At 40.0% G+C, this 27,033-nt stretch overlaps 1 protein-coding gene across 1 annotated transcript; it reads left to right on the top strand.

Annotated features, from left to right (window-relative positions):
• Positions 1 to 3,829: 3,829 nt before the first annotated feature.
• LOC310943372 (N-chimaerin) lies at positions 3,830 to 21,079 on the top strand (the record flags this gene model as incomplete). The annotated part of the gene is made up of 14 exons (XM_083908924.1): positions 3,830 to 3,931; positions 5,729 to 5,767; positions 5,880 to 5,935; positions 8,463 to 8,494; positions 8,633 to 8,746; positions 10,514 to 10,640; positions 10,759 to 10,920; positions 14,406 to 14,483; positions 14,975 to 15,059; positions 15,400 to 15,573; positions 20,305 to 20,382; positions 20,473 to 20,610; positions 20,694 to 20,799; positions 20,908 to 21,079. The coding sequence occupies exons 1-14, from the start codon at positions 3,871 to 3,873 to the stop codon at positions 21,077 to 21,079; spliced, it is 1,422 nt and encodes a 473-aa protein (XP_083765050.1). The 5' UTR covers positions 3,830 to 3,870.
• Between the last annotated feature and the right edge of the window lie 5,954 nt (positions 21,080 to 27,033).

Genomic DNA, 27,033 nt, shown 5'->3' with positions numbered 1-27,033 from the left:
TGACAGGAAAGCGTAACTCCCTTTGCGACCGGTGTTTCTTCAAAGCCTGCAGTCTATTTTCATACAAACAATTGATGTCTTGACATCCACAAACCGAGCAGGGGAAAAAAGAGCTGCTGGATGTCCTCCTTTGTTGTCTGCTGTGTTGTTGCCTTTTATGTCAAGTTCGTCACACCGGTTCAATGTCATAAGTAAAGGTACTGTTCTCAGTCGAATCGCAAGCCTGACCCAGGGCTTTACCATTCCAAATCCATACCAAACTGAACTGTGCCATGATGGAAAAATGGCTATGGACTTCCATTCAAATGGAGTTGCCCCCTAATCGCTGTTCAATGTCTTTTCATTTCATGGTTGGCTTCAGATGACCATGTCCATTATGTATATACGGTTCGGGTTTGCTACACAAAGTCTTAGGAACCTCTTCTGGTCTTTTTTTGAGAAACCGCCCCATTTTCTTCATAAAGTTGCCCTTCTCTCGCTCTTGCAGCTGCTGCTTCAAAAGGTTAGCAACAGCCTCCTCAAAGTTCCCGTCGGTGGACGACATGGCCCAGAGCAGAAACTTTGCTGGTCCAAACTCTGAACCCAACCGATTGTAGACGGCCATTTGGATCTTCTCGAGATTCTTTGGCAGGGTGGTCGTTAACTGGCCCACGGTCTGTTCTCGCAGACGTGCCAGCATCCCTTCTAAGTTCAGGCCGTACAGTGATGTCTTTGTTTCTTTTGAAATGTGGATTATCAGTGCGGACAGAAACAAAAAGATAAAGTGTCTGTCTCGCTGCAGCAGCTCCTCATCACTGTAGTTCAGACTTGCCGAACTGACTGAAATTAGCGCATTTTCAGGCTGTGCACTCTCATTGTCATCACACGGCTCAGGCTCTTTGGTCGCAGTTAGCGTCAGTGCGTATGCGACAAGGTTAGCCATTTCCCTTGGTTGCATCAAACACAGCTTTGTCCGAGGGGTTTTCAGTGGAAGGATATTCAACCATTTGTTAACTGCGTGTGTCACCTCGGCTGCGATCAACTCCTTCATTTTGTTTGCGACGTAAGCGTGTTTCCTGGTCAGTCCCAGCGCCGCTTCCAGGCCGAGGTGAACGGAATCTCCAAGGCTGGACATGGTGTCTTCCTCTGTCACGTATGTATGCTCTAAGCGGCTGAGCCAAAGTCCCGTTAACAGCGAGCCAAAGTGAGCGCCTATCTGCGGCTCCAAGGTGATCAGAGCCGTGTTGCTAATCTCCAGCACGATCGAATGACTGATTTCAGCCAGCAGACTGGCAGCCTGCGTTTTTACATTCCAGCCGTTCATCACTTGCTTCCTCGGCGGAAAGGCCTTCATGACGTATGTGGTGAAAATGCGTTCCATGTACTCACATTTAAACACAGGCATGACCAATTCAGGTCGTCCACTTCTTGATTCCATGTTGTCCGTTCTTTTACAGGTCGCTATTGGAAATCACATTAGATCATATATTCTCAATTTTTTTTGCGATGTGACCAAACCTCTTCGGTGTTTCATGGCAGTTGGTAGCTGTTTTGTTGAATGAACGCCATATTTACCTCTTTCCTTCACCTATTCTTCTTCTAATAATGTCCGACAGGCTATACACTGTAAGGCCGTTCCTCGACAGTTCAAAGTTCTTGGACGCAGCTCAAATGTCTCCAACCATGTGCTTCCTCATCTTCCTCATCCCGTCTTCTTCTTCTAAGTTCTTCCAGTAGGTTCCAGCAGGTTGTCACGGCCTCCTTTGCTCCTTTGTTCCTTTGCTCTTTGCTCTGGGTGGTGTGGGATTCTGTAGTGTGGCTTTTTGAGGGGTGGAGGAATGATCTAAAACTTTCTTTAGTTTAAAGAGTTCCTCAAAATGTGATGAAGAACTTGTGAATTGTGGAGGGTAGCATTACACCTCTCCGTGTATGGTTTGCCAGAAATTAGGAGACCATAGATCTATAGACCCTAGACCATAGATCAGGGCTATTCAACTAAAATGTCCAGAGGGCCAGGTTTTCGGAAGGCTGTCTATCCAGTGGGCCGGTCAACATCTGTACTACTATTTTGTGTTGCATGAACAGTAAACGGATACAAATAGATACATTTTTTTAATTATTTAGCACTTATTTATTGAAATGGCTGCTAGTTTTGTGCTAAAAAGTTAAAGGTGCATTATGTAATAAATCTAAAGCAACTGGCCATAAAATCCTCCTAATATGTCACAGAGACTCAGGAATAATGTTCATATAACAAACTGAACTCACCAACAACAACAGTACAGACAAAATATTTGCATTGAAAAAAACATTTTGCAGGCTGTTTTGGCATGTGGCGCCACCTACGGCCGTCTACCAATCTTTGCGGTCAGTAGAGTCTCAGCTGCCGAGCGACCAGGGGTTGCCAGTTACGTCTGAAAACGAAACCTAAAAGATCTCGGTATTTTGAATTTGAATGGAGTAACCGTTTTTGGCCACATTCTAACAAATGGCACCTTTAAGTAACAAAACCACCAACATTCAGGTACAATACAATTTGCATATAGTGCAAAAAGGTTACAGTTACAGTACCACCAACATTTGGGTATAACAGTCACAATTGGCTCTTACAAAATTAGAGGTAACAATATAAACAACATTAAGGTGCAATGGCCGCAATAGGCTATTTTTGCAGAGATATAAGTAAAAGTACCAATAATATTCAGATACAACTGCTACAGTTGGCTCTTAGTGCAAAATATTCGGGTACATACATAGGCTGCCTACAAGTACAGCTGTACTAGTATTTGCCAAAAAGGGACGCAAAGTATCACAAAGTGTCGCGAAGTGTCGCAAAGTGCCACAAATAGGCGAAGGTTTTATTGGCTTTTTAATAATTCATTCATTATTTATGGGTTAATGGGCCGCGGGCCGGTCCCAATTGCTTGAAGGGCCTGATCTGGCCCCCGGGCCTTAAGTTGAATAGCCTTGCCATAGATCTATCTATGGAGGAGACAAAAAAAGTAGTTTGGCGAATAATTGAATTAAGAACTTTGAATTGAGATTAGCAGAGCGCTCCTCAGCAGAAGTTACTACTAGAATAAGGTGAAGAAGAGAAGAGTCACAACATAACGGAAGATCTCCAGCTGCTCTGTGAACTACAATTTTGAAAAATCTCGAATAATTACTATGCTTAAAAGGTACAGTTGGCCAGTACGGGGATCGAACCCGCGACCTTGGCGTTATTAGCACCACGCTCTAACCAACTGAGCTCACCGGCCACCGTATTCAACCACCGGCCTCCACCGCTTTTCTACTTTGACGGTAGCATGTAGCTATATTGTTTTATTAACTATAATAGTGCGCATGTATAGGTTTATCACGCCGTCGTAACGAAAGAAGAAACAAGACTTTATTTACAAACGGCATCCGCACGGTCCGTTGCCATAGCGACCCCGTAGAGAGGGCGAGACTGCTCACGTGACCCAGCAAGATGGCGACCACAATGTAGAATGGATGTGAATGTGAGTACTACGTGTTATTATTATCTTACCGTTAGACGAATTAGCCCAGCGCGTGTTTCCACGTCTTTGTGGACCCGTCACCGCTTCACCTCCACCCTTTAACCGCAATTATTGTTTTTTAACCCGCAATAAAGACTCAGTTCCGCTTTCGTGTGGTCGCGAAAGTAACGCTGAGCACAGCGGGGTCCGCTAACATTAGCCCCTCTCTAAATGATGTGGTCATTTATTGTTAAACGTTAGCCAGCTCTTTTCACCGTCTAATCATCTTTACAGACAGCATAATACTAATGTATTCACTGGTTTTTGTATCTCCGTGTGTGTGTGTTTGTGTTCTCTTTCAGGATTTAAACTAAGCGGGTCCGTTTTGCTGGGAATTTGGATTCTGCTGATGAATTGTTCCTCACCGTTATCATCATATCAGAGAGTCAAGATGGCCCTGAATGTGTTTGGTAAGCCGCAGCAGCACACATTACAGGGGGAAAAAAATGCTATTATGTATAAAAAGCTAATTTATTTAATTATGTAGAGATAAATCAACTTATTCCAAGTACAATTCCCAGCCTTGCATTTCACCTCATGCTGTTCTTCCTAGTCCACTACATTCATTTAACAATTAACACTCCCTCTTATCTTATTCAAATATTATTATAAGTACACGAAATGCAATGCATTTTTATGTATTCAACTATAGATCTAAGATCTACTACAGCCATTACAGTGCTGCTTACACAGTAATGATTCAGCAATAATAACTGATCATGGCTCATTTTTTACGAATGTAAATAATAGAAAAGATATAAATAAGTCCAACCTTCACATATTAAATTATATTAGCAGTAGCATGTGCATTGTATATGAACATTATAACAGGATTGATGCCTTATAAGGTAAACTGTACATTCATTTAGTGGGTGTATTGTATTTTTTGTTATCAGTGTTTTTGACAAGAATGAAGTAAAATATTGCAAGTCACAAATATCGAAGTATAGGATCCTAACCAGGGAGAAATAGGATATTATATACATTTTTGAAGACACAAAACAGACCCAAATTAAAATGGTATACAATAAAATAAAAACCTAACCATTAACAGCTTCCTAGCCCATATAGTTCCTTTAAGCATGCTGTATTTACAGTGTGATAAACACATTATATTTGCTCTTCAATAATGTCATATTATATGTACATTCTGCCATTATATTTCTGCACAACAACTATGAACAAAAACAGTGTGGAGTTCAATATTCAGCTTTACCCCTTCACCACAAAAGAAATGCTGTGTGCGAGTGCATCTTAACTGTGCCGGCAGCACTTTTGAGCAGTTGCAGAGTGTCAGCACTCTGTATATGTTGTGTCTGCTGCTTTCTCATTAGTGTGACTCCGTGTGAGGCCTTGTTGCCTCGAGGAGGAAGGCGAGACACACTTACTTCCTTACACTAAACCCTGGAGTTATTTGGAAGACAGGATACTGGGGACAACGACTGCTGCATAGATAAGTGTTGTCGAGTGAACACAGAGTAAACCAAGACAGGAAACTGGTCCGTATTATGCAATATTATGCATGCAGTGCTGGCCAAAAATGTCTGACAATGGTCGTTTCAGTTATATAAGAACCCTGTTTCTTATTGTTCATAGTTTGTTTTTGCAGGAGTGGCCTATTATTTAATATAGAAGTGCAGCATAGTAACGACTGTTGGTATTTTGCTTGTAAGAAGAAGCAAAAACTGTATTTTTCTCCTGTGCTGATGTTCAGTAGCCACTGCACTGCAGAGTTCAGCTAAACTGCAACTGACTGCATGGGGCTAAAATCATTTAGTTGGCTTTAGCTGGCACTTATAGTCTATTATTAATGGTCAGCGTAGTTTACTGAAGGCTCTGCCGCTCAATTTAAATTACTTTTTTTTTTTTACTTGTTCAAAAAGAGCGTGTCATTAAACAGTTGTGTATCCTTAGGTTAATTAAAATAAAACAAATTAAAATAAGCTGAAAGTCTTGTCTTCATATGTCTTGCTGTCAGTGTAAAGTAAAGAGCTGTTTGTTTTTAATGTAGCTGGTGGAGCAAACATGAATTAGAAAATTGTGTGTCTGTTTTATGTCTTTATAAAATTGAAACGCACAACAATTGGATTAAATCATCACTGGTCACTGTTGTGTTTTGTCCACATGGGGGCGCTGTAGCAAAGGAAGTGAAATTATAGAGCAACGTTGCAAGTGTTTATCTATAATTGTGCTTTTCCTCTTTCCAGATCATGATGAATACAGACCACCGGTGTGGAAGTCTTATTGTAAGTGTCCCATTTTTGTGATACATTGAGTTATAATCCTAATTATAACTGATTACATATGTTTATTTTGAGTTTTACTCACTGATCGCGGTGCATTTTCCCCCCCCTCTAGTATACCAGCTCCAGCAGGAGGCGCCTCACCCTCGCCGACTCACCTGCACCTGTGAGGTGAGGACATGCTCTCTCTTCCACTGTTGACCCGTTAGCAGTGTTCTCAGTGATATTATCATAATATAATAACAATAATCACCTTTATTATATAGAATGCTGGAACAACATGACGTAAAACGATTTTAAAAAAATTAAAAAAGTAATTAAGTAAGAACAGAATGAAAAACTTTTTTGAACTTTTTTTATCTGTGATTGTAGAAATCTAGGTTTGTGATGTAAGACTGAAACAATTGAAACAACAGTGGCATGGATGGACTTTAACCCTTTAAGGACTAAGCCTGTTTTGTAGGTCTCTGCTCGAAAATTGCACAGTCACAATGAAATGAGTATATCTCTGCAACCACAAGGTCTATTTGAATACTTTGGGTATCATAGTGTGTCTCTGTATGTGTGTTTCTGTGCATATTAAAGCCAGCAAACTATTTTTACACAAGTAAAAAAGGGTTTCTGTGTTTTTTAAATAGTGGAATAAGTGTTATTGGCCTGGCCCAGGGCATCCAGGTGGGACACGATATTGCTGATATTCATGAAACTCAGCAGCATGTCTACCTCGAGAAGAGGCAACCACCAGATGTGTGTGTTTGTGTATGTGTGTGTGAGATGCTTGATAAACAGCTGTTGGTTTCGATTCCCTGGCCTGGTCAGGTAATGGGTGCTGCTGACCTAGTTAAAAGCAGCAGACAGATTGATTGGATGAGCCACCCGCCGCCACCTCAGTGCTGCCACCACCAGCCCCGTGTTGTCTTCAGGGAGTCACAGCCATATGTGGTTTAATGATGCACCAATAAGCACTTATCTGTGGCTGGTGCTTCTTAATTTGTGTTATGTCTGGTTGACTGAGTCCTTTAGGTGCAAGGCCATGTGTTATAATCTTTTTTTAATGGTACACTTGTATATAATTATCTTTCTAGTGAAAACAAAGCTCTGTGTCCTTGGTGTCCAACAGATGCTCGGTCAGGATCTTCGTTTTTTTGCAAATGTCGATCATACAACACTTAAAGGGACACTGCGTAGTATTTATGGGTTTATATTACCCAAAATCCACTTTTGTATACATATTATGTGCTCCTGCATTGTCTAGTCGCTGTATAATAGTTTTTGTTTCATTTTCGTAGTGTTTCAAAAAGTCATGTAAAATAACATCGTTGCGGGCCGCTGTTGCATTGCCACGACGCCATGTTTCTACGTGAGCCTGTATAGACAAACCCGAGAGAACAAAACAAGAGCCGAGCGGATCTTTTTACGCGTTTAGAATGAAGGACCACACGTATTTTACAGCGGATAAAGGAACACCAGTACCTGACCGTACGGCCGCACCACGGAGAAAGACGGCGAGGATGACATATGACCTGCTGAGGATACCGTAGCGCTCAGGGAAGGGAGGGGGTGAGCAGAGGAGCAGTTCGTTGTTGTAAATGTCAGCCTCTCCTCTAGATGTCACTATAAACTACTTACTTCACCTTTAACTGAGAAAAGTTAGCTCCACCGCTAATAGAAAAGAAGGAAAATAATACTGACTGCATTTCGAGGCAGCTGCTTTTTCTCCTGCTCCTTTTTCACATGGAAAGTATGAATGTTTCATGTCGTGGAACAAGATGCAGGAAGAATCACAATGTGCTTTGTTGGCCAAATATGAGTTCACTGTACAGTACATTATTAGTACACTTTCTGCATTAATTGTACTTTTATGTAAGTAGTAGTACTCGCGAGTATCTTTTCCGACCATGAAATCTCACCCTATGAGAAACCACCAAAAAAACTGAAGATAAACTCCTTTTTATACAAAACCTTACCTTGTAGTCATTGCCTCGTCGTCGTGCTCTGCACAACGGTTTCACCGTGCAACAATTTATTTCGTCATTTCGTTTGAAAAATCTGCTCCGCAGCAGGAGATTGAGATTGTCTTCTTCTTCTTTCAAACACCTATTTTCTCCTTCAGCTCAGCAGGAGGTCGGGTGAGCATTAGTGACGGCTGTGAGGGCCTTTGAGCGTTGAGTGTTGGGAAATATACAGAGGTGAACATGCTCGATTCCCACCTTACAAGCTCCAACACCTAATTTTATTATTATTATTATTATTATAAAAGCTGAGGTGTGGATCCTAATATTCACATAATGGTGAGGAATCTCTGAAAAAAATACACTTCACAGAGCGTACAAATTAATATTCACCACCGCTTGTCGGGTCTTTGTTGATTTATTGGCTCAACAGCAATTTTTTGTGGAGCACAACACACAGGTTTCTGCCTCTTTTATCTGACTCCACACAATATTCTCCACACACTCTGTACTCGCGTGAACGTGCCAAAACATTCAGCATTATAACATTATTATATCGGGAGGCAGTGACATTTCACACGCTATAATATTGTTGACATCATTTTTATTGACTTTGGACCCAAGTGAGAGTTCCCACACATTCTTTTGTAAATAAAACCCGCTCGTTGTACTGTTTCGGTAACCCACAGGACAGTTGGAAGCATAAATCCCACATTTGAAATGTGATGTCTTCTTTTTTCCTGCAGGTGGACAACCGGCCTAAATACTATGGCAGAGAGTGAGTTTGCATTCTGTGTATTTTAGTTTTCACCCTTTTCCCTTTACTTCAATGCTGTTTTTCTTTTACACCAACTCAAAAAACGCCAATACTTTCCTCCTCCTCCTCATCCTCCTTTTCCTCCTCTTCTGTCTCCAGGTACCATGGGATGATCTCAAGAGAAGAAGCCGACCAGTTACTGAGTCAGGCTGAAGGCAGCTACCTCATCAGAGAGAGTCAGAGACAGCCAGGCACATACACATTGGCTCTAAGGTGTGTTTTCATATATAAAACTTTATATATATGTAGTTATATCTGTGTGTGAACATGAAGCCCAGTAAATTGGGAGAAATAAAGATTGGATTTAAAAACATTTTTTTGTTAAAAACAATTGACGATTCATAGCTAAATGTATTTCGAAAAGCATGACTGGGAAAAATTGGTGATATTTTACTTCTCTGACGTGAAAATGCCATTTTTTGTCACAGTTGTCTGTGAACCACATGACTCAAAAAGTGAAGGATTTTTGATTCAAATTCATTTGGGATGCAGGTCACGGAACAATGAAGAATTGTGTATTCTATTTAACAGAGCAGCTTTCCTTGTAGATGTAGATGATACTGTTTCTTATTTAGAGTAACCATACATCTGCATCTTTATAGGATCTTACCATTCAGAATGATCTTTAAAATTAAATTTTTCCCTTGAAATCGTCCCTTAAAAACATGTATAAATATCTTTATTTCTTGCTAAAATGTTAAGAAAAAGCATATTTTTTTCAAAATATTACAATAATATTTTGAATTGCACTTGCAAATTGTCTCATCATCCCATGTGAAGCCTCCTTGGCTGCCTGCTCGTGTGAACAGGCCGCCAGGTATTTGTGAGGTCAGGTGTGAGGGTTTTAACCTCACTTTACTTTGAAGGCAGCAGCAGCAGCAGCAGCAGCAGTGCAGTTTTAAGCTGCTCGGCAGCGCTCATCTCTTAACTCACATGGCTCCACCTTCCAGCGAGTCTGTTCTTGTGAGGATTGTGGTGTGTTTGTCTCCAAATTGTGCACAACAAATGTCCATTTGGACATTTTTAGGAATCATTCCTGGAGGTCCTGAGTCTATTTCCTGCTCGGAGGCGCTTCAGCTTTGTTGATGATCTTTTAAACAGTTGTTTTTATTGTTATTTTTGGCTTAATCAATGAATTGTGAAGTACTGTCACAAAAAACCCTGCAAGATATTCACTATTAAGAAGCTGAAACCAAAGAACTTAAGTTGCAGATGAATCGCAAATAAGTTTGACTTGAATGGGAGCTGTCATTTTCCTCAGAGTAGGTGTCACACTTTTTAAATGGGTGCATGGCTTCATTTGCATGTAGTTTTGGGTCAGTTTGTTCTATTCATAGTCACGTCGATTCTTCCACCTGCACATTTTCACTGTCTCCTCCCTCCCTCTGGTTATAATTACATTCCATAAATACACCACAGTCAGAAACGTGGGTCCCAGTTCGGGCTTGCGTGAGAAAGGAAAGGTTGGATTTTGGGTTAATGATGTACTGACTCCCGTTTTGTCTCGAGGTGGTTTCATGGCGATTCACTGAGGAGCAGAACTTGTGTGTTGGCCCAGTTCAGAGTCACTTCCCTGTTTTAGTAAACGGCTGCAGTTTGCTTTGTTTAAATTAACCCTGTAATACTTTATATCCAAAATAGACGTTTAAGTCAGATCTTAAGCTTTAAAACTGGACTTACTCCTGCTACATGCACCACAAAACTTTTTTTCTCTGTTCAGTGTTCATTGTCCTAGTTTTCATAACTTCTAATTTAGTTTATATAAGATTAGTTAGTTAGTTAGGTTAATATCTGAGATTTATTAAACACTTATTTAAGAAATCACCTCCAAAGTACACAGCATGTGGTATCTTGGACCTGTGATGACCTTTGATATTATGCTTAAAGGATTAGTACCTTTGATGATTACATGCTATGATAGTATATTGCTAGTCAAGACCCATGCCAGGGTTCATTCCTTCTTCCTCCATCTTGTCCCAGGTTTGGGAACCAGACGAGAAACTTCCGCCTCTACCATGACGGGAAGCACTTTGTAGGGGAGAAGAGGTTCGAGTCCATCCACGACCTGGTCACAGACGGTCTCATCACGCTCTACATAGAGACAAAGGTGTGTGTGTGTGTGTGTGTGTGTGTGTGTGTGTTTCTTCAGCCTGATGAGAAACAAGTTTTGAACTTCAGCTGCTCAAAGACCGGCGACTGTTTGAACCTGCCCTCTCTTCTGTCAGGCGGCGGAGTACATCGCTAAGATGACCATCAACCCCATCTACGAACACGTGGGCTACACCACTCTGAACCAGGAGCCCACTCTGAAGAAACACCTGCCACACAGCCCCGAGGCTCCTGACGGACCTGCTGCGGCCAAAGATGACTGCAATGCAGAGGAGAGGGTGAGAGAACACTCACGTTTATATGTAATGTACGTTTAAAAACAATGTCATGGATAAACACTGTTAAACAGATGATGATTCTTCTGTTATGGGTAGTGTGGGTTGCACTCTTTTATTATACTGCATCATCTCATTCATCAAGTACAATGCAGTCAGTGTTCCCATCATATAGAGCATCCTCATTATTGTGGAATTATGCATAAAACAGTGATATACACCACTATGAATAGATAGTATGCTAAAAAAAACTAGTTACTGCAAGTATTGGAAACAAGTGCAGTGTTGAAACGAGGGTAAAGGTGAGAAAAGTTTGTGTTTGTACAGTACTAAGATGGCAGGATGTGAGTTGATGAACACGGTGAGAGGAGGAGGAGGAGGAGGATGGATGCAGAGGAGAGATGGCCTCCAGCCAAGGGCTCTGCAGTAAAATTGCATAACAGCAGTTTGCCTGCAGAAACACCTACCTCCCCCAAACGCCGTGTTCATGAATGGAGTGCGCCGTTGCCTCCATTAGTTTCCATTCAGCTTTTGAGGTAATCACGGTTTGTTCTTAAGTGGTTTTTGTTGGTGGTGGTTGAAAACAAAAGAGGAGAAGTGCGCGCAGCCACCGAATCGGTTGCAGGGTGCTCGGGAAACCAAGGCAAGGAGATGCAGAAACGCCGCAGAACCTCGCTCACTCCCTCATGAATATAAACATGCGCGCGGTATATGCGGTCCGCTTGCGCCGGACACAAAGCTCCACACGGGCGCACTTGTGGTGTGCAAGATTTGACGCGTTTATCTGTTACACCGCTGGTGAACCTCCTGAGGCCTTATATGACCCGCGGTGCGTGACCACCTACGCTGCACCTCATTCATCACTGTCTGCGGGTGTGCGTGTGTGTGCTTGTACGTACGGCTTCTTGGGGACCAAAACGTATAGAAACCATAAGGACCAAGTGCATTTTGGGTCAGTAAGGACATTTTGGCACAACGTAAAAGAGCCTTTACAGGGTTAAACCTTCATTTTAGGCTTAGGGTTGGGTTAGATGTTGAGTTATTATATGTAAAAGTGTCCTCACTAAGGATGCAGAACAAGCATGTGTGTGTTGGATGGTCCAGTGTACGTGTGTGCTTTTATAATTGGGTGGATTTGCAGACAAAGCAGTGCGGTTTGTGACTTTGAGACCAGAGGTCTCGCTCTGTGTCTGCCTGTAGGGAAGTGAGGAAATGCATATATTCATATGCGTTGACGTTAATGCAGCTAATCAGTGTTTATGTTGAGTTAAATGCAGCTTTTGTTTTACGGGCCCCACAGGGCTGATAAAGACGCTGCTTTAAAAATTAATTTTTTAAAGGGTTTGTTGTGGGATTAAATTCACGAGACGGTGACGGGAAAGATCTCTAAGTGGAGATTTCATTTTCTAATGCATCTTTAATCACATTTCATATCTTCCCCCCCCCCCCCCTCCTTCATCTACGTACAGTATATTTCTAGATCTGTGTGTAATCGTGTTGCTCTTTTGTTTGCAACACAGCCTCAGTCCCAACACGGACGTTTCTGTCATTAAAAAACCATGACCAGGCAGTCATACATATTCACTGTGTCGTCGTGTACATGAGCCGAGGATTAGGGAACTTCACATTTTCTTGGCAATATCTGCTGAGGACGTCACCAAAAAAAATTCTGTTTTTATTAGCATTGAAAGAGCATAAATAATAGGTCTTTGCAGAGTAACAGGATTTAATGCCTTCCTGCTGTTTTGTTGACATTAGGCACCAGGTTCCTCATCCTCCCCAGAGGCAGCATTCTAAGGGATTTTTGTTTTTTGATTTCTATTTTTGAAACAATAGAGAAACAAATTGCACACTGCATAAAATCGATACCAGTTTAAGAACACACTTTATCTCTTTTCTGACAGTCATGCACCTGCAAATTTACCACCTCTCACCATCTAACCTCCATCCATATGCCCACTTTTGTTATTTTTAGAGGTTAATGGCTGAGTTTGCAATTTCCAATAATCGACATTGGCCATTTATCGTCACAGGTGGGGATTCCTCTTTTATAAACTTGATGAATTCTTCCTTAAGTGCCCTAAAGCATTATTTTTTTTAAATCAAAAAGTTGATTAGACAACGTTGTTGGTGTTTGAAAGCTTTCATTTGGATTTAATCCAAATCTAAAGTTAGTGGTGGAGACAGCAGTAGACCAGCAACTCCTTTGTTTTTCTCAATGGACTCTGGTTAAAAAAAAAAAAAACTATTCCTTTAACCAGAAAAGGGAATTTCTTCAGCATGAAAGTGCTCTTTTATTTCGTTTCTTGATGAACCACAGCGGAACGCAGTCGCTTGTTTACAGTGTCGTACAGACGCTGATGAAGGCAGGACGATGAGGAGGAACGGAGCGAAACAAAGAGGAACGCAAAGTGCGAACGAGAGAATTAAATTAACAGCTCATTCTTTCTCCCCCCCCTCCCTCCTCCTCCTCTTCCTCCTCCTCCTCCTCCTCTCCTGGGACTGATGAGGTCGGCAGGATTGGTGGCAAAAACAACAAGAATCCCGGCTGTTCTGATTGGCTCCCTCTCGTCTCAATGTGACCTGTTAAATTCATCCATTACTGCTCCGTCGCTCGGCCTCCCCCCATCACCTCCTCTTCCTCGCGTTGCTCACTCCCCCCCCTCTCCCCCCCGCCTCCTCCTCCTCCTCCTCCTCCTCCTCCTCCTCTGCTGGTTCTGCCTGGTGAGTGTGTAGAGGGAAAGCAGATTAACGCACACACTGAGCCATGTGGGCTGAAGCGCTCACCAACACGAGACAGGGATTGGGACGCTCACTGTGCCGCAGCAGTCTGCTTTGAGGGATTTGGAGATTTGTTGAATTGTATTCGTTTGAATTTCTCTTATTTAGATGTTTTATTAGACTGGCTGGTCTTCTTTTTTGGGGGGAACTGGAATTGCACCATGCAGCGCCGTCAGCGCGCTGAGCTGATGTGATTGGCTGATCTATTTCAGCTCCTCGCTTTGGGATGTTGTTGATGTGATTTGAGAATCCAGCTTTTTTACCATATTCACCTATTCCTTTTTTTATTTTGTTTTTAAACGATTCTGACCATTTATTCAAACAAAATGTAACAGCATTTCCATTTCACGCTGATTTTTAGATTGGTTTTTTTTATTCATGGGATTCACGTTTTGGCGTCAAAGCCGCTTTTTGTTTTAAAACTTCCCACGATGCCGAGCCGCGAGTCACACATGATTAAAAGAGGGAAGAAGCAAACGCGCAGGCGAGCCAAGAAGGACGCAAGTCAGAAGGGCTCTTTGTTTACGGCCGCTCTCGGGCTAAATGTCAGCACTGGTTCGATTGCCTCCCTGCCAGTCTCTGGCAGCACATCTGACCCCGGCACAGGCAGCTCAGGGACCTTTCTCAACCGGGCACCAGCGCCTTCTAAACCCACCTCCCCTGCTTCAACCTTCTGGAAACCAATCAGATCTTTTGCCCTTTCGCAGCTCACGTCCCTGGTGCGGCGGGCGACGCTGAGGGAGAGCGACTTGGCGCCCAAGTATGAGAAGGTCCACAACTTCAAGGTGAGGGAATGTTTTTGGTTTGCAAATCCTCTGCGCGTGTGTATGTGTGTAAAGAGTTGCTGATTCAGCTCATGGGGTCTTATTTAAATTTACCTCAGAGAGCGCACACACACATTTCCACATTTACATGTCAAGCGTTCAGCTTTTGTTTGCCTTATTTCCATATTACAAGCAGCCATTAATAAAGAACACAAAGGTCAGGGCCACAGTTTACTGAGCTCCAGAGAAACACGCAGCACTATGAAGTGACAACGATCATTTGCATTTCCTTATATAGAACCAATTTATGCAATAAATAATCAAGTTAAACTCTGTCCGCTCTCTCAGGACCTCCGTTCTTTTGTCAGTGCCTGTTTTTGCTGGTATCAAGGTTCAAGAAAGCCTTGATGTGTTTTTGTTTTTTTTGTCTGACCTAATCTCTTTTAAGAATATTATAATGGAACGTTCAAATAAACATCATCTTCTCCACTGTCCTTGTCTCCTTACGCTAGGTTCATACGTTCAGGGGGCCTCACTGGTGCGAGTACTGCGCCAACTTCATGTGGGGTCTCATTGCTCAGGGAGTCAAGTGTGCAGGTAAGAAGCACAAAGAGTGATCACACATGTACGTACTGTACTGAATGTACTTCAAATGTCCTCCTCCTCCTCCTCAGGAAGTGGGACGGCGGGCTAAAGTTAGCCGTCACTTTAAAAGCTCGTTTGAGTCATCCACTTTTTAAATGTTAAAATACTCAACTTGGTTCCAGTGTGTGTGGGTGCACAGCGGCCAGCGTCTATTTCTAAATGCTGCTTGTACCATCTCGTTTCATCGATTCAGTGTGTTGTTGTACACGGACATTTAAAAACAACACAGTAACAGACGGAATTAAAAATGGACGAACACAAAAGTCAAATTCTGTCTTTTGTTGCCTGTCAGACTGCGGCTTGAACGTTCACAAGCAGTGCTCCAAAGTGGTGCCCAACGACTGCCAGCCGGACCTGCGGCACGTCAAGAAGGTGTACAGCTGTGACCTGACCACGCTCGTCAAAGCCCACAACACCAAGAGGCCCATGGTGGTTGACATGTGCATCCAGGAAATCGAGGCTCGAGGTGAGACACAGTTACGTCCACTTTCAGCGTGGTGGTAGTAGCAGGCGGTTAGTTGTTGAGTTTATGGATTCCTACCATCCATAAACTTGAAAATAAAATAGCATTTTGCCATGTTTACGTCTTTTCTGGCTTCTTCTATTATTTTAGGGTATTAGCTAAGGGTTTAGTCCAACTCCGTTCCTTCCAAAGTCCCAATAATACTCCATTTTTGTCCATTTAAATGCTCTCTCCATCACTACACTACATATTTCTACGTCTTTTGCATTGGTATGGACACTTATGCAATACCTCCACCAGAGGGCAGTGTCGAGTACCAATTTGGAAGGTATCAACAAACATAGAGAACCATTGAGAGGTTATTTTATACAGTATAAAGGTGTGTCAGTTTAGTACCATTTCAATCAGACTAATGTGCTTTAAAAGTCCCATTTTACTCAATAATTAGTATATAAAAAAGCTTTTTGACTGTCCATGGCTGATATATCTATGTAAAGTGGCAGAATAAACGCTGCCACAGACCACAGTTTTGCAGTTATCGACTGCAGTTCAAGACGGAATATAATTAATACATGAAATCAATGAAGACATTTAACTTGATGTAATTGTACTCGACTGGAACATGCCCTCAGATGACCTCCCAACAATTTTCCCAAGTTACTGACACCGTCCGATAATGTAGCTCCCGAAATTGTAATTTTTCGCGATAATTATGTCTTTTATTAAATTACAGATTTCAAGCTGAGCATCAGTGTTGGTTAAAATTCACTTTATTGACTGTTGTCAGAAAGTTAAATGGCACAGTGGTTTGGATTATGGGCCATGTTTATGGATTAGGAAATCTAATTTAAAACTATAGGCTATTGTGTGATATTTTGTGACAAAAAACCCACTTTGGTATCAGTATTGGCCGATAATTACAATCTTTTTTAAATCAAAATACACATTTTTGGGCAAATACTTGTCTTTATGGTTTTTGAACAATGTTAGAAAAAGTCACAATTTGTCTTTATTAGCCAAGTTATCACTGCTTTATTCTCTTTGAACCTAGTTTTCAATGAAAAAAGACAACTGAATTGTATTATTCCTTTATTATTTAATCATATAAGTGAATTAAATTTTGATTTTCTCAAGAAAGAGGAAAAAGGGGGTGCTATTTTTATATTATTTATGATTCTAAGGCAATGAAACCACAACTGTTTTTAATTTTAGGTGTTAATTAACCCTTTAACACACCTAGACACCTTTTTGTGTTTTTGACTTTTTCTTTTTAGCATATCTTTTTCATTTTTTCATGCATATTGTTCAAAATTTGCTAGGTTGTGTATTTTTGGGTGCTTTAAAAAATTTTCATGTGAATTTTTTTTTTAGTCTATTCTAAACAACTGTGACAAATTTACTCACGTTAACACACCTTTGCACCAAAGTGTGCTCATTGAAACCCATTCAAATCACTATTTTTGATCCTGCTCAAATGTAAAGTAAAAAACATGAATCATCTAATTTTTTCACATCATTTGAAGCAAAAGGCTTTAAATGTGTGCTCTGACACATTTCCATCAAGATTACGTCATTTTTCTTTTTTTGGCACATGGAGAAAAAAACTGCTTTTTCTGATCGAGGGCACTCCCACTAAACCCCGCCCCCCTCTCTCCACATAAGGTCTGAGGCAGAAATTTTGTATGGGTGTGTGAGTACATGTGTGTGGGCATGTGTGCATGTGAGTGTGCGCGTGTGCACATGCACGTGCGCGCGTGCACGTGCCTTTAACGTGCACAGTGCATTTACAGTGTGACACAATGCGTAAAAGCGCAGGTGGCTTTCAAGTGGCACCTTTTCCATGCCCTCCTTTCATGTAAACATTTTTTTTAAAACTTTCAAAGCACCAAAACTTCAAAGTACAGTCTCCAAAGCACCCCGACATCTAAATTGTGGGGTCCCCACAGCTTTTGAAATATCCATAATGCAGGTGATTTCCCAGCACATGAAATGTACAGCAAAAATTAGAGCCAAAACAAACCCCGATCTGTGCACCTGTGCACTGCGCTGCAATGATCACAGGTATACAGGTGATGAGGTGTCTGTGCAGAGCTAAGGAGCATAGCTGGACTTTGCATGTCAAACCACACACAATGAAGCATCACAGCGGCACCACGGAGGCGCTAAACATGGTCATTGAAGACGAGCGCACGGAGCGCAATGCGTTCCATCAGCTTTGGACACCGACACAGCCGATGAAGAGTACTTCCCGGGGGCTTTCCAGTGTCCCACCCACTCCACTGACTCTTCTGACTTTGGGGAAGAGGTGACACTAGCGGACCTTTTATGGAAATCCAAAAACGGAGCGATCTGGGCACCCACAAACACCCTGATGCTCCAGTTCAAGCCTCCAGACTCAGGACTAACTCCAGAACCTCCCCGCCATGCCGTGGCCATTGTTAGTGAGCTGATTGACACTTTTTATTTATTTTTCACCACGGAGATCACAAAACTTATCATGGAATGAACCAAACTGCATGGGAGAAGGACAGTGCCCGAGTGGAAGGACCTCGATAACCACCACCGTGCGGGCTTAGTTTGGACTCCTTCTGTTGGCGTCTATTGGGCAGCTGTTGCGCTGCAGAAACAAAACCAAGGACAGAGAGGGTCGTGTTGGACATGACGGAGGGGCTGGGAGGGTGACTGTGACTATTGATCATTTATTTTCCTCATTTGGGCTGGCAGAGGAGCTGCTGCGACGAAAGATCACCATTTTTGGCACAATGCGTAAAAACTGACCAGAGCTTCCCCCTCAGCTCCCGAGGCTCCTCCATCTCTTCATTTACTCACACCCTGCTGTCCTATACTCCGAAGCAGGACAAAAATGTCCTCCTGCTCAGCAACAAACACCGGGAGCCGGAGATCAGCAACGGTAAAAAAAAAGAGGCCCAGAAGCCCCAGATCATTCTGATTATAACCTCTGCAAAGGAGAGGATACCAAGAGTGGAAGTTCTTCATTACAGCACAAAACATTTTTTTTTAAATTTTATTTGGTATCTATAATGAGGTCTAATGTTGGTCTAAGAAATAAGAAAATAAAAAAACAAAAATACATATGTACACAATTTGTATAGCTTGTATTTGTATGAGCACACGTTGGTGCTATAGGTGTGTTAACTGAATATTTTATGAAATCTTACATTATAAAATAATAATAATGCAATTTTTTTTCTGCTAATCTTTCACATATACTAGGCTGCAATAATCCCAAAGAAAAAAAATCCAGTTTGCATGAATTATATTGAAAATATTTAATTTTTTGTCTTTTTTTTTTCATAAAATTAGGTGCATCATGACTAAACATGGCAATTTAAGGGTAAAAAATATAAAATATATATTAATATTTGATATGTATAGAAAGAACAGATGTTGGTCTAAAACTTAAAAAAAAAAATTAAAAAAAATACAAATGTATGCATTTGATATAGCTGTGTACTTTATGAGCCCCATTTGGTGCTCTGGGTGTGTTAACGTGATTTTATGAGACAATCTGACATTACAAAGAAAATAATAATGCAAAAAAAAAATTGTTTCTGCTAATCTTTCACATATACCAGGCTGCAATAATCCAAACAAAAAAAATCCAGTTTGCATGAATTATATTGAAAATATTTCATTTTTTGTCTTTTTTAGATCATAAAATGAGGTGCATCATGACTAAACCTGGCAATTTAAGGGTTAAAAATATAAAAAATATATTAATATTTGATATGTATGGAAAGAAGAGATGTTGGTCTAAAATCTAAAAAAAAAAAAAAGGCAAAAATACAGATGTATACTATTTTTATAGATGTGTACTTTATGAGCACCATTTGGTGTGCTGGGTGTGTTAACGTGAGTGTTTTAGGCCATCTGACATTACAAAAAAAATAATAATGCCAAAAAAAAATGTTTCTGCTAATCTTTCACATATACCAGGCTGCAATAATCCAAACAAAAAAATTCCAGTTTCCATGAAGTATATTGAAAATAATTCATTTTTTGTGTTTTTTAGATCTTAAAATAAGGTGCATCATGACTAAACCTGGCAATTTGAGGGTTAAAAATAAAAAATATATATTAATATTTGATATGGATGGAAAGATGAGATGTTGGTCTAAAACCTAAAAAAAAAAAAAAGGCAAAAATACAGATGTATACTATTTTTATAGCTGTGTACTTTATGAGCACCATTTGGTGTGCTGGGTGTGTTAACGTGAGTGTTTTAGGCCATCTGACATTACAAAAAAAATAATAATGCAAAAAAAAAATGATTCTGCTAATCTTTCACATATACCAAGCTGCAATAATCCAAACAAAAAAATTCCAGTTTCCATGAAGTATATTGAAAATAATTCATTTTTTGTGGTTTTTAGATCATAAAATCAAGGTGCATCATGAATAAACCTGGAAATTTAAGGGTTAAAAATAAAAAATATATATTAATATTTGATATGGATGGAAAGATGAGATGTTGGTCTAAAACCTAAAAAAAAAAAAGGCAAAAATACAGATGTATACTATTTTTATAGCTGTGTACTTTCATGCGCACCATTTGGTGTGCTGGGTGTGTTAACGTGATTTTTTTAAAGGCGCGTTTAAGGGTTAATTAATGAATGAATGAAAACATGGTTATAAATATATACATGTTTTTTGTCATTAGATCCAATTATTATTTACCCTGCAGCTCAAGTTTGATTCCTTGTCCTCCTGCAGGTCTTCAGTCGGAGGGTCTGTACAGACTATCAGGCTTCAGCGAGCTCATCGAAGACGTCAAGCTGGCGTTTGACCGAGGTGAGACCTCCTTCGTCTTCTGTTATCATGTCAGTACGTCATTGATCATTGGTATATGTAATCTATATGTTTTTTTTTATTACTCCACAGATGGAGAGAAAGCAGATATTTCCTCGAATGCTTACGAGGACATCAACATCATCACCGGAGCCCTTAAACTCTACTTCAGGGAGCTGCCGATCCCCCTCATCACCTACGACGCCTACCCACGATTCATAGAAACCGCAAGTATGGCCTCGCGCTCTGATAATCTCGATAATTTGGTCCAATATATATCCAGCACGGTATTTAGCACGTGTTGTCTTTCACAGAGGTTGCAGACCCAGAGAAACGTCTGGAGTCTCTCCACGAGTCCTTGAAGCTGCTGCCGCCGGCTCACTGCGAGACTCTGCGATACCTCATGGCTCACCTCAAGCGGTCTGAATAAAGCTGTGGCTTCACATCACCGCTGATTTAAGTTGTGTAGTTGTGTAGTTTTTATCATTGGCTTGAATACATGTTGTTGTTTTTTGTGCGTCCATCCAGGGTGACCCAGTGCGACAAGGACAACCTGATGCCCAGCGAGAACCTGGGAATCGTCTTTGGCCCGACGCTGATGAGGGCCCCCGACCTGGACGCCATGACGGCGCTCAATGACATACGATATCAGAGACTGGTGGTGGAGATGCTTATTACCAATGAAGACGTGCTGTTCTGAGGAGGAAAGGAGGGGTAATATTATTCTTCTGAGGAGGAGAGGAAGGACACGGATGCTCATACAATGTGTGAAAGATGAAGGGGGGTAAAAAAAAAAATGAAGGAGCGGGAAACATGAGCAGCGAAGGAGGTGGCGGTTTGCAAAATAAGATGAAAAATAAGTGTTTCACTACATTTCAACGAAGTAAAACGTAATAAAAAACAAACAAACTTGAAGCTTTTACGAAAGTTAATGTTAGAACTTCACAAAAAAGACCAGGTTTAAAGAATCGTGACCTTTCTTAGTGGGTAGAAGAGAAACACTGCGATCCAACCTCATGTTCATATCTTCTTTTTTCTTAAATGGATGCCTTGACTTTTTTTTTTTATACATATATAAATAGTTAGCCGTCTTCACTCTGCTTATTTGGGTGAGCAGTGCCACCTAGTGGTCACTGACTGAAGCGCTGCTTCCAAACTTGGTGTCAAACTGTGACTGTATGTAACAAGACATGTTCAGTCCCCCTTTGTGTCTTGGTGTCCATTTAATCCTCCCCGGGACACAAACGAAGCCCCCTGGTGTTGTAACAGTGAACAGCTGGATGAGTGGACTAATGCATGGATGGATGAAGGATGAATGGAACGCGTTAATTTCTCTCAGTGAAACTGAAGTGACTTGGACCTATTGTGTTTGCAGAACTTTTTGTGCAGCGCCGATGTGTAATTAAACCCCAACAACACATTAGTTTTACATTTAATAACATAGAAAATCCACTCGGGCTGCAACTAACCTTTATTTTCATAATCTGTTAATCTGTCCATTATTTTTCCTGATAAGTCAAGTACTTGTTTGGTCCCTAAAATGTTGATTCTTGTTTACCAGACCTGGAAATGATGATTTCTCTAATGTCTTGTTTTGTCTTTGTTATACGAAGCAAAGAAACCAGAAAATATTCACATTTAAGAAGCTGGAAAAATCCGAAAGCTTTTTTGTTTTAGTTATTCAAATTGATTAATCCATTATCAAACAGCCACTCCTCATCATCTTTACATATCAAGAGCTTGAAATGTTTACCAGTCTATAATTACACTCAGTATTGGAGCTGTAAGTTGAATGATTTCCCTTTTTTTGTAACCGTTTCAGAATCTATTTGATGCTTTATGTTGTTGTTTTTGTCAGTATTATACTTGAGCAGTGTTACGATGCAGCTACTACCACTACATATGAGAATTATTGGCCTTGTCGGGGGAAATTCAAAGAAAAAAAAAATTGAATGTCGTGTCCCATCCTGAAAATTTGAAGCGAAAAAGTTCGGTACAAAAAAAGATTCGTAGTGTTCGAGGTCGTAGTTTTCATCAGTGTATGTATTCACCTGAAAATGAGCAGCGAAACACGGACATGTTTGTACGTTTAGGCCCATAAATCCTCCACAGTGGTCCTGTGTATATACTCGTGTTTTCTTTTAGTATTTGCAAGTAAAGTGCTTCCCTGCTCAGTGTGCCCGTTGACAGGGAGGTCATAACTGTGAAATACGCAAGGGTTAATATTGTTTTCTCATGAATAAAAAAAAGGGGGTTCTGATGTGCGGACTCTGCCTCGTACAGACAGATCCTCCTACTTGAAAGTCGTTGTAAAAAGCAAAAGATGGTGAAATGATTGAGAAATACGGAAAAGCAGTATATAATGTGTTTTTTCTGCCATTTTCCTCACCCCATTTCTGTCGGGGGGGAAACCACGAACGACATCTTACTAATGCTCTTCATTTGCAAAGCAGCGCTACACGAGTCAGGTGTAATATAAGGTTTTTTGTTTTGTTTTAGTTGTTCTTTATTTTCACTGCTGTGTTTGACTTTTATGTTTATTTCATTTCTTCAATAACTAACTAGCATCAGTTACAAATAGTGAGCCCTCCATCATGACGTGTTCTTTTTTTTAAAAAAACTGCTGTTAAGGATTTTCTATATGGTTTGTGCATGGTGGAATTAAATTATTAATTATGGCTTTCAGTGTGAATTTATTGTTTATATATTCCACACCTCTACATATATACAGGTACTATATACTAATATCACCTGGCAAGTACGTTATTCACAAAGACATAGTAGAGGTCTCACGCCTCGTTAGCGCAGTTGGCAGCGCGTCAGTCTCATAATCTGAAGGCCGTGAGTTCGAGCCTCACACGGGGCATGTGTTTTTCATTTATATTAACGTCTTTCTATTGTTAAGTCGTTTTAAATCATTGCAAAATGCAAAAACCACTCGTACAGGGAGGGGCAGTCGTGTGGGAGAGTCATAGACACGCCACACAATTAGAATAACATTGTTTTTTTGTTTATTTGTTTTTTTTTTTATCACCAAGCAAATCTCATAGCCTGTAGGTCGTGAGTTCGAGTCTTACGCGGGGCGCATGTTTTTCATTTATGCGATATGAAAACTTCATGAGAAATGTGAATAAATGAAGGCAATGAGGGGTTTTTCGTTTGCATTTATTTTTTTTTAAATATTGCAACAAAGCATTATCTTTTAGTTATTTATTCGACACTCACGTCACCACTGATTCCCGGGAAGGATGCTTTGTCTTATCATCACTTTCTGTTCATAAAGTAACAACTAATAATGAACACATGCATTATAGTTGAAGATAAACATGTTGAGTGAAAGAATCTGGAGTTATTAAACTACTTTTAACATATTGTTGAACCATAATAGTAATTATAACAATAAGTTAGCTTTATTTCTTTCTACAAAAACAGTTACAAATTTGAACTTTAAACCAAAATCAAAGCAAAGCAATGAGACCAAAAAATCATATTCATGGTTAGTATTTAATTTTTTTTTTTAAATCACAAGTACTTAATGTTGTCATTATTTCCTTGGACAATAACATATAGAAATATAGAAAATTCTGGACAATGAAACTTTTGGATAAATATTAAACATGTTTACTTGTTACCTATATGTAAGTTTCGACACCTTATTATCACCTTCTTCCATTTCAGGGAAATACTCCAACGCTTGATGTCACATTTATTGTCCCACTTTCGGTCCACTGTCAGTCTCGTTCCCCTTCTGTTTTTGCCGCTGGCAAGCGGAAATGACGTAATCAATGAAATGCGTCTCAAAGTTCAAAGTTAATTTATGAACACAAACAAAAGAGGGAAAAAATTGCTATTTTGTGACTTCTGCATAATTATCGCTACTTAGGTTTAAAAAAAAAAAAAAAAAAAAATGCGATACAAAACCAGTCATAACTTTGTCTAAACAAGACATCCAACGTTCTCACGGCAGTTTACAGCAGGGTTTTCATTGGCTATCAATAATAAGCCCCGCCCACACACCCCACTTTCACGCCCCCTTCTTTGACCATCTGCGCGGGAATGTTCAAACTCCCTTACTTAAGCTACTTCCGGGTTAGCCTCGTGTCCTTTGAAACAGCAGAGTGGAGCGGGAAGGCTCGTCTCGAACGTAAGTTAGTTAGTTTGTTTCTACTTCTAGTGTCTTAATGCGTTTCTGTTTTTCACCACTAACGCCAGTTGTCTAATACTCACTGATAAGTTATCAGTGAGTATTAGTAAACGCCAGACCTGCCAACCTCTACGCATTTTGACATGAAACAATGCTATACGCTGCTACTGCGTGTCACTTCAAACTCGGTCCGTCTCGCTGGTTTTACACGGGAGGACGGCGCTGAACACCGTTCCACCCTGCTTTCTATTCTTTCCTTTTTACTGTCCCTTCCTCCTCCATATTGCTTTCACGTTCCAATATTTGTTATTTCTGTCTTTTCTTCTTTCTATTCATTATGTTTGTTCCAGTTCCTCCCTTTTTTTTTTTGATTCAACAAAGTTTTAGTGCAACCAGCAGGGGGCGTCACAGCCACTTCACCACATCAGCCTCAGTGACAGTAGTGCAGAAGCACAATAAAAGGAGTCTGAATAACTTCTTTTCCACTGATTCTTGACACTTTAACCTGCATTTTTTATTTTATTTATTTATTTTTAATTTATAATTCACATTTTTTGTTGTTCCCTCTTTAAAGGAACCAGGATTTATGAACAATAACTATGAACAATAACTGATTGTTTAGTTTTGTCATTATGTAAAGCTAACTGCATTTTCTTCTCTGTATTGCTTTGCATGAAAAATGCTGTAAGAGAAGACTCTTAATTTGTACTTTTTTGACTTTAATCTTTCTACTTAATATTTGTACCATGTTTAATAACATTGATGCATTTATTTTATGCCATTTGGTTTATGACTATTTTCTGCTTTGTATTGAAGTTGTTTTTGTTTAAAATCTTGAATCTGCCTTTTGTGTTAAAGTAAATAAATAAAATGACATTGAAAATAACCTGGTCACTGTAACTTATTTTCGATTTCACTCACTTTTAAACACACTGCTAAAATGGCTGAACAAATGTTTTTAATTTACAAATGACAATGGAACAAAGTGAAAATAATATCAGAAATTACATTTACAGTTTTACAAAACAAAAATAATGCAAAGCAGGTTTGTCGTGTGAAGGTGAACCACACACTTCTATTGTGTGTGTTTTTTTTAATATATATATATTTAATACATCAGTGTACTAACAAGTACTTGCGTAGGAAATTCACATCTGTACTTTGTTTATTTCTAGTAACTTTTACTCCTACATTTCCTGTAACTATCTGCTACTACCAAGGGCAGTTGTCCAGTGGAGAAGGAGATGGATTCTCTAATGACTCGTGCAGCTGATTGCCAGGAATCCCCCACAGATGCATTCATTATATGAGGCAAGTATGGTCAACGGTCAACTGTGGATCTTAGCTGGGCTGAGGGCGCCCTCTGCTGTTAGAGGAGAAAATTACACCTCATGTTCCCCCATTTCTTATTGTCATAGGTTGTTTTTTTAATTATGATTTATGGCTAAAAGTCTACAATATACAAGCATATAATTATCATTATTATTATGACATGAATGAATGAATATGCTTTATAAGCGAAGGATTAACTACTTTTGCACTAAAATTGTTTTTTGCTTGATTATAAAGCTCCATCTAAATAATGATAATGACAACAGTGATATATTATTAGTAGTTGTAACAAACACAACCACTCCCTTTGTTGCTCTTGGTGTTTGCTTGTGGCAGTTGCACCGCTTTAAATACTTCTGCTGCAAGGAATTGTGGGGTGTCTCTGCTTTATTCATATTTTGTTTCCCTTTGCAAAGGGATGCAACTCTTATATTTAGGTCCTTATTAGGTGCCTGCATTGCGTAGCAAGCATCTCTTGTAAAACATTTGATTTAATCTCTCCTTCCTCTGCAAGTAAATTTTTCGAATTTGTTGACATCATATTTTGACAATAAACTATATATGTATTCTTATTTTTTTTTCTATTTTAAACACATAATTATATATAGATGCATTGTCTAAAGCCATCTTTCCAAATAATTAAAATAAACAACTATTTATTTATACATTGCTCAGCCCCCTGTCCCAAAATGATGTAACTAGCGCCGCCTGCCTCAAAGATGGGCAACACATACAGATGCCTCACTCTGATTTACTTTCATGTTACAGAAGTGATGGAAAACAAAACCCAGGCTAAATCACAAGATCTTATCTTTACAACACACACTGAAATTGTTTATTTGTCTTCACCCACAAACCAAATTTGTTTCCGTTTTATTGATTTCTTACTAGAAAATTGTCTCCAGCGACAAATCTGTGGGTCCTGACCCAGACTTTGGGACTCACTAGATCAGATAAATTGTTCTTTTTTGTCCTCGGGGCCACTCACAATATTTCACAGAATATCAAAATGATAGTGTCTGTTTTGATGGAACCATAAGCAGTTCACAATCAACAAATTAAGTTAACCTTTAAATAAAGAGAAATAACTTGTTATAACTTGAGGGCTGGGTGAAATTGAGAACTGAGAAAAAATGAAATTGGGACTACATTTTTTCCCACCGAGTGACACATCAACT

This window comes from Microchirus variegatus, assembly GCF_963457635.1.
Source record: "Microchirus variegatus genome assembly, chromosome: 22".
Classification (NCBI taxonomy): Eukaryota; Metazoa; Chordata; class Actinopteri; order Pleuronectiformes; family Soleidae; genus Microchirus; species Microchirus variegatus.
This window is presented reverse-complemented; position numbering and strand designations above follow the sequence as displayed.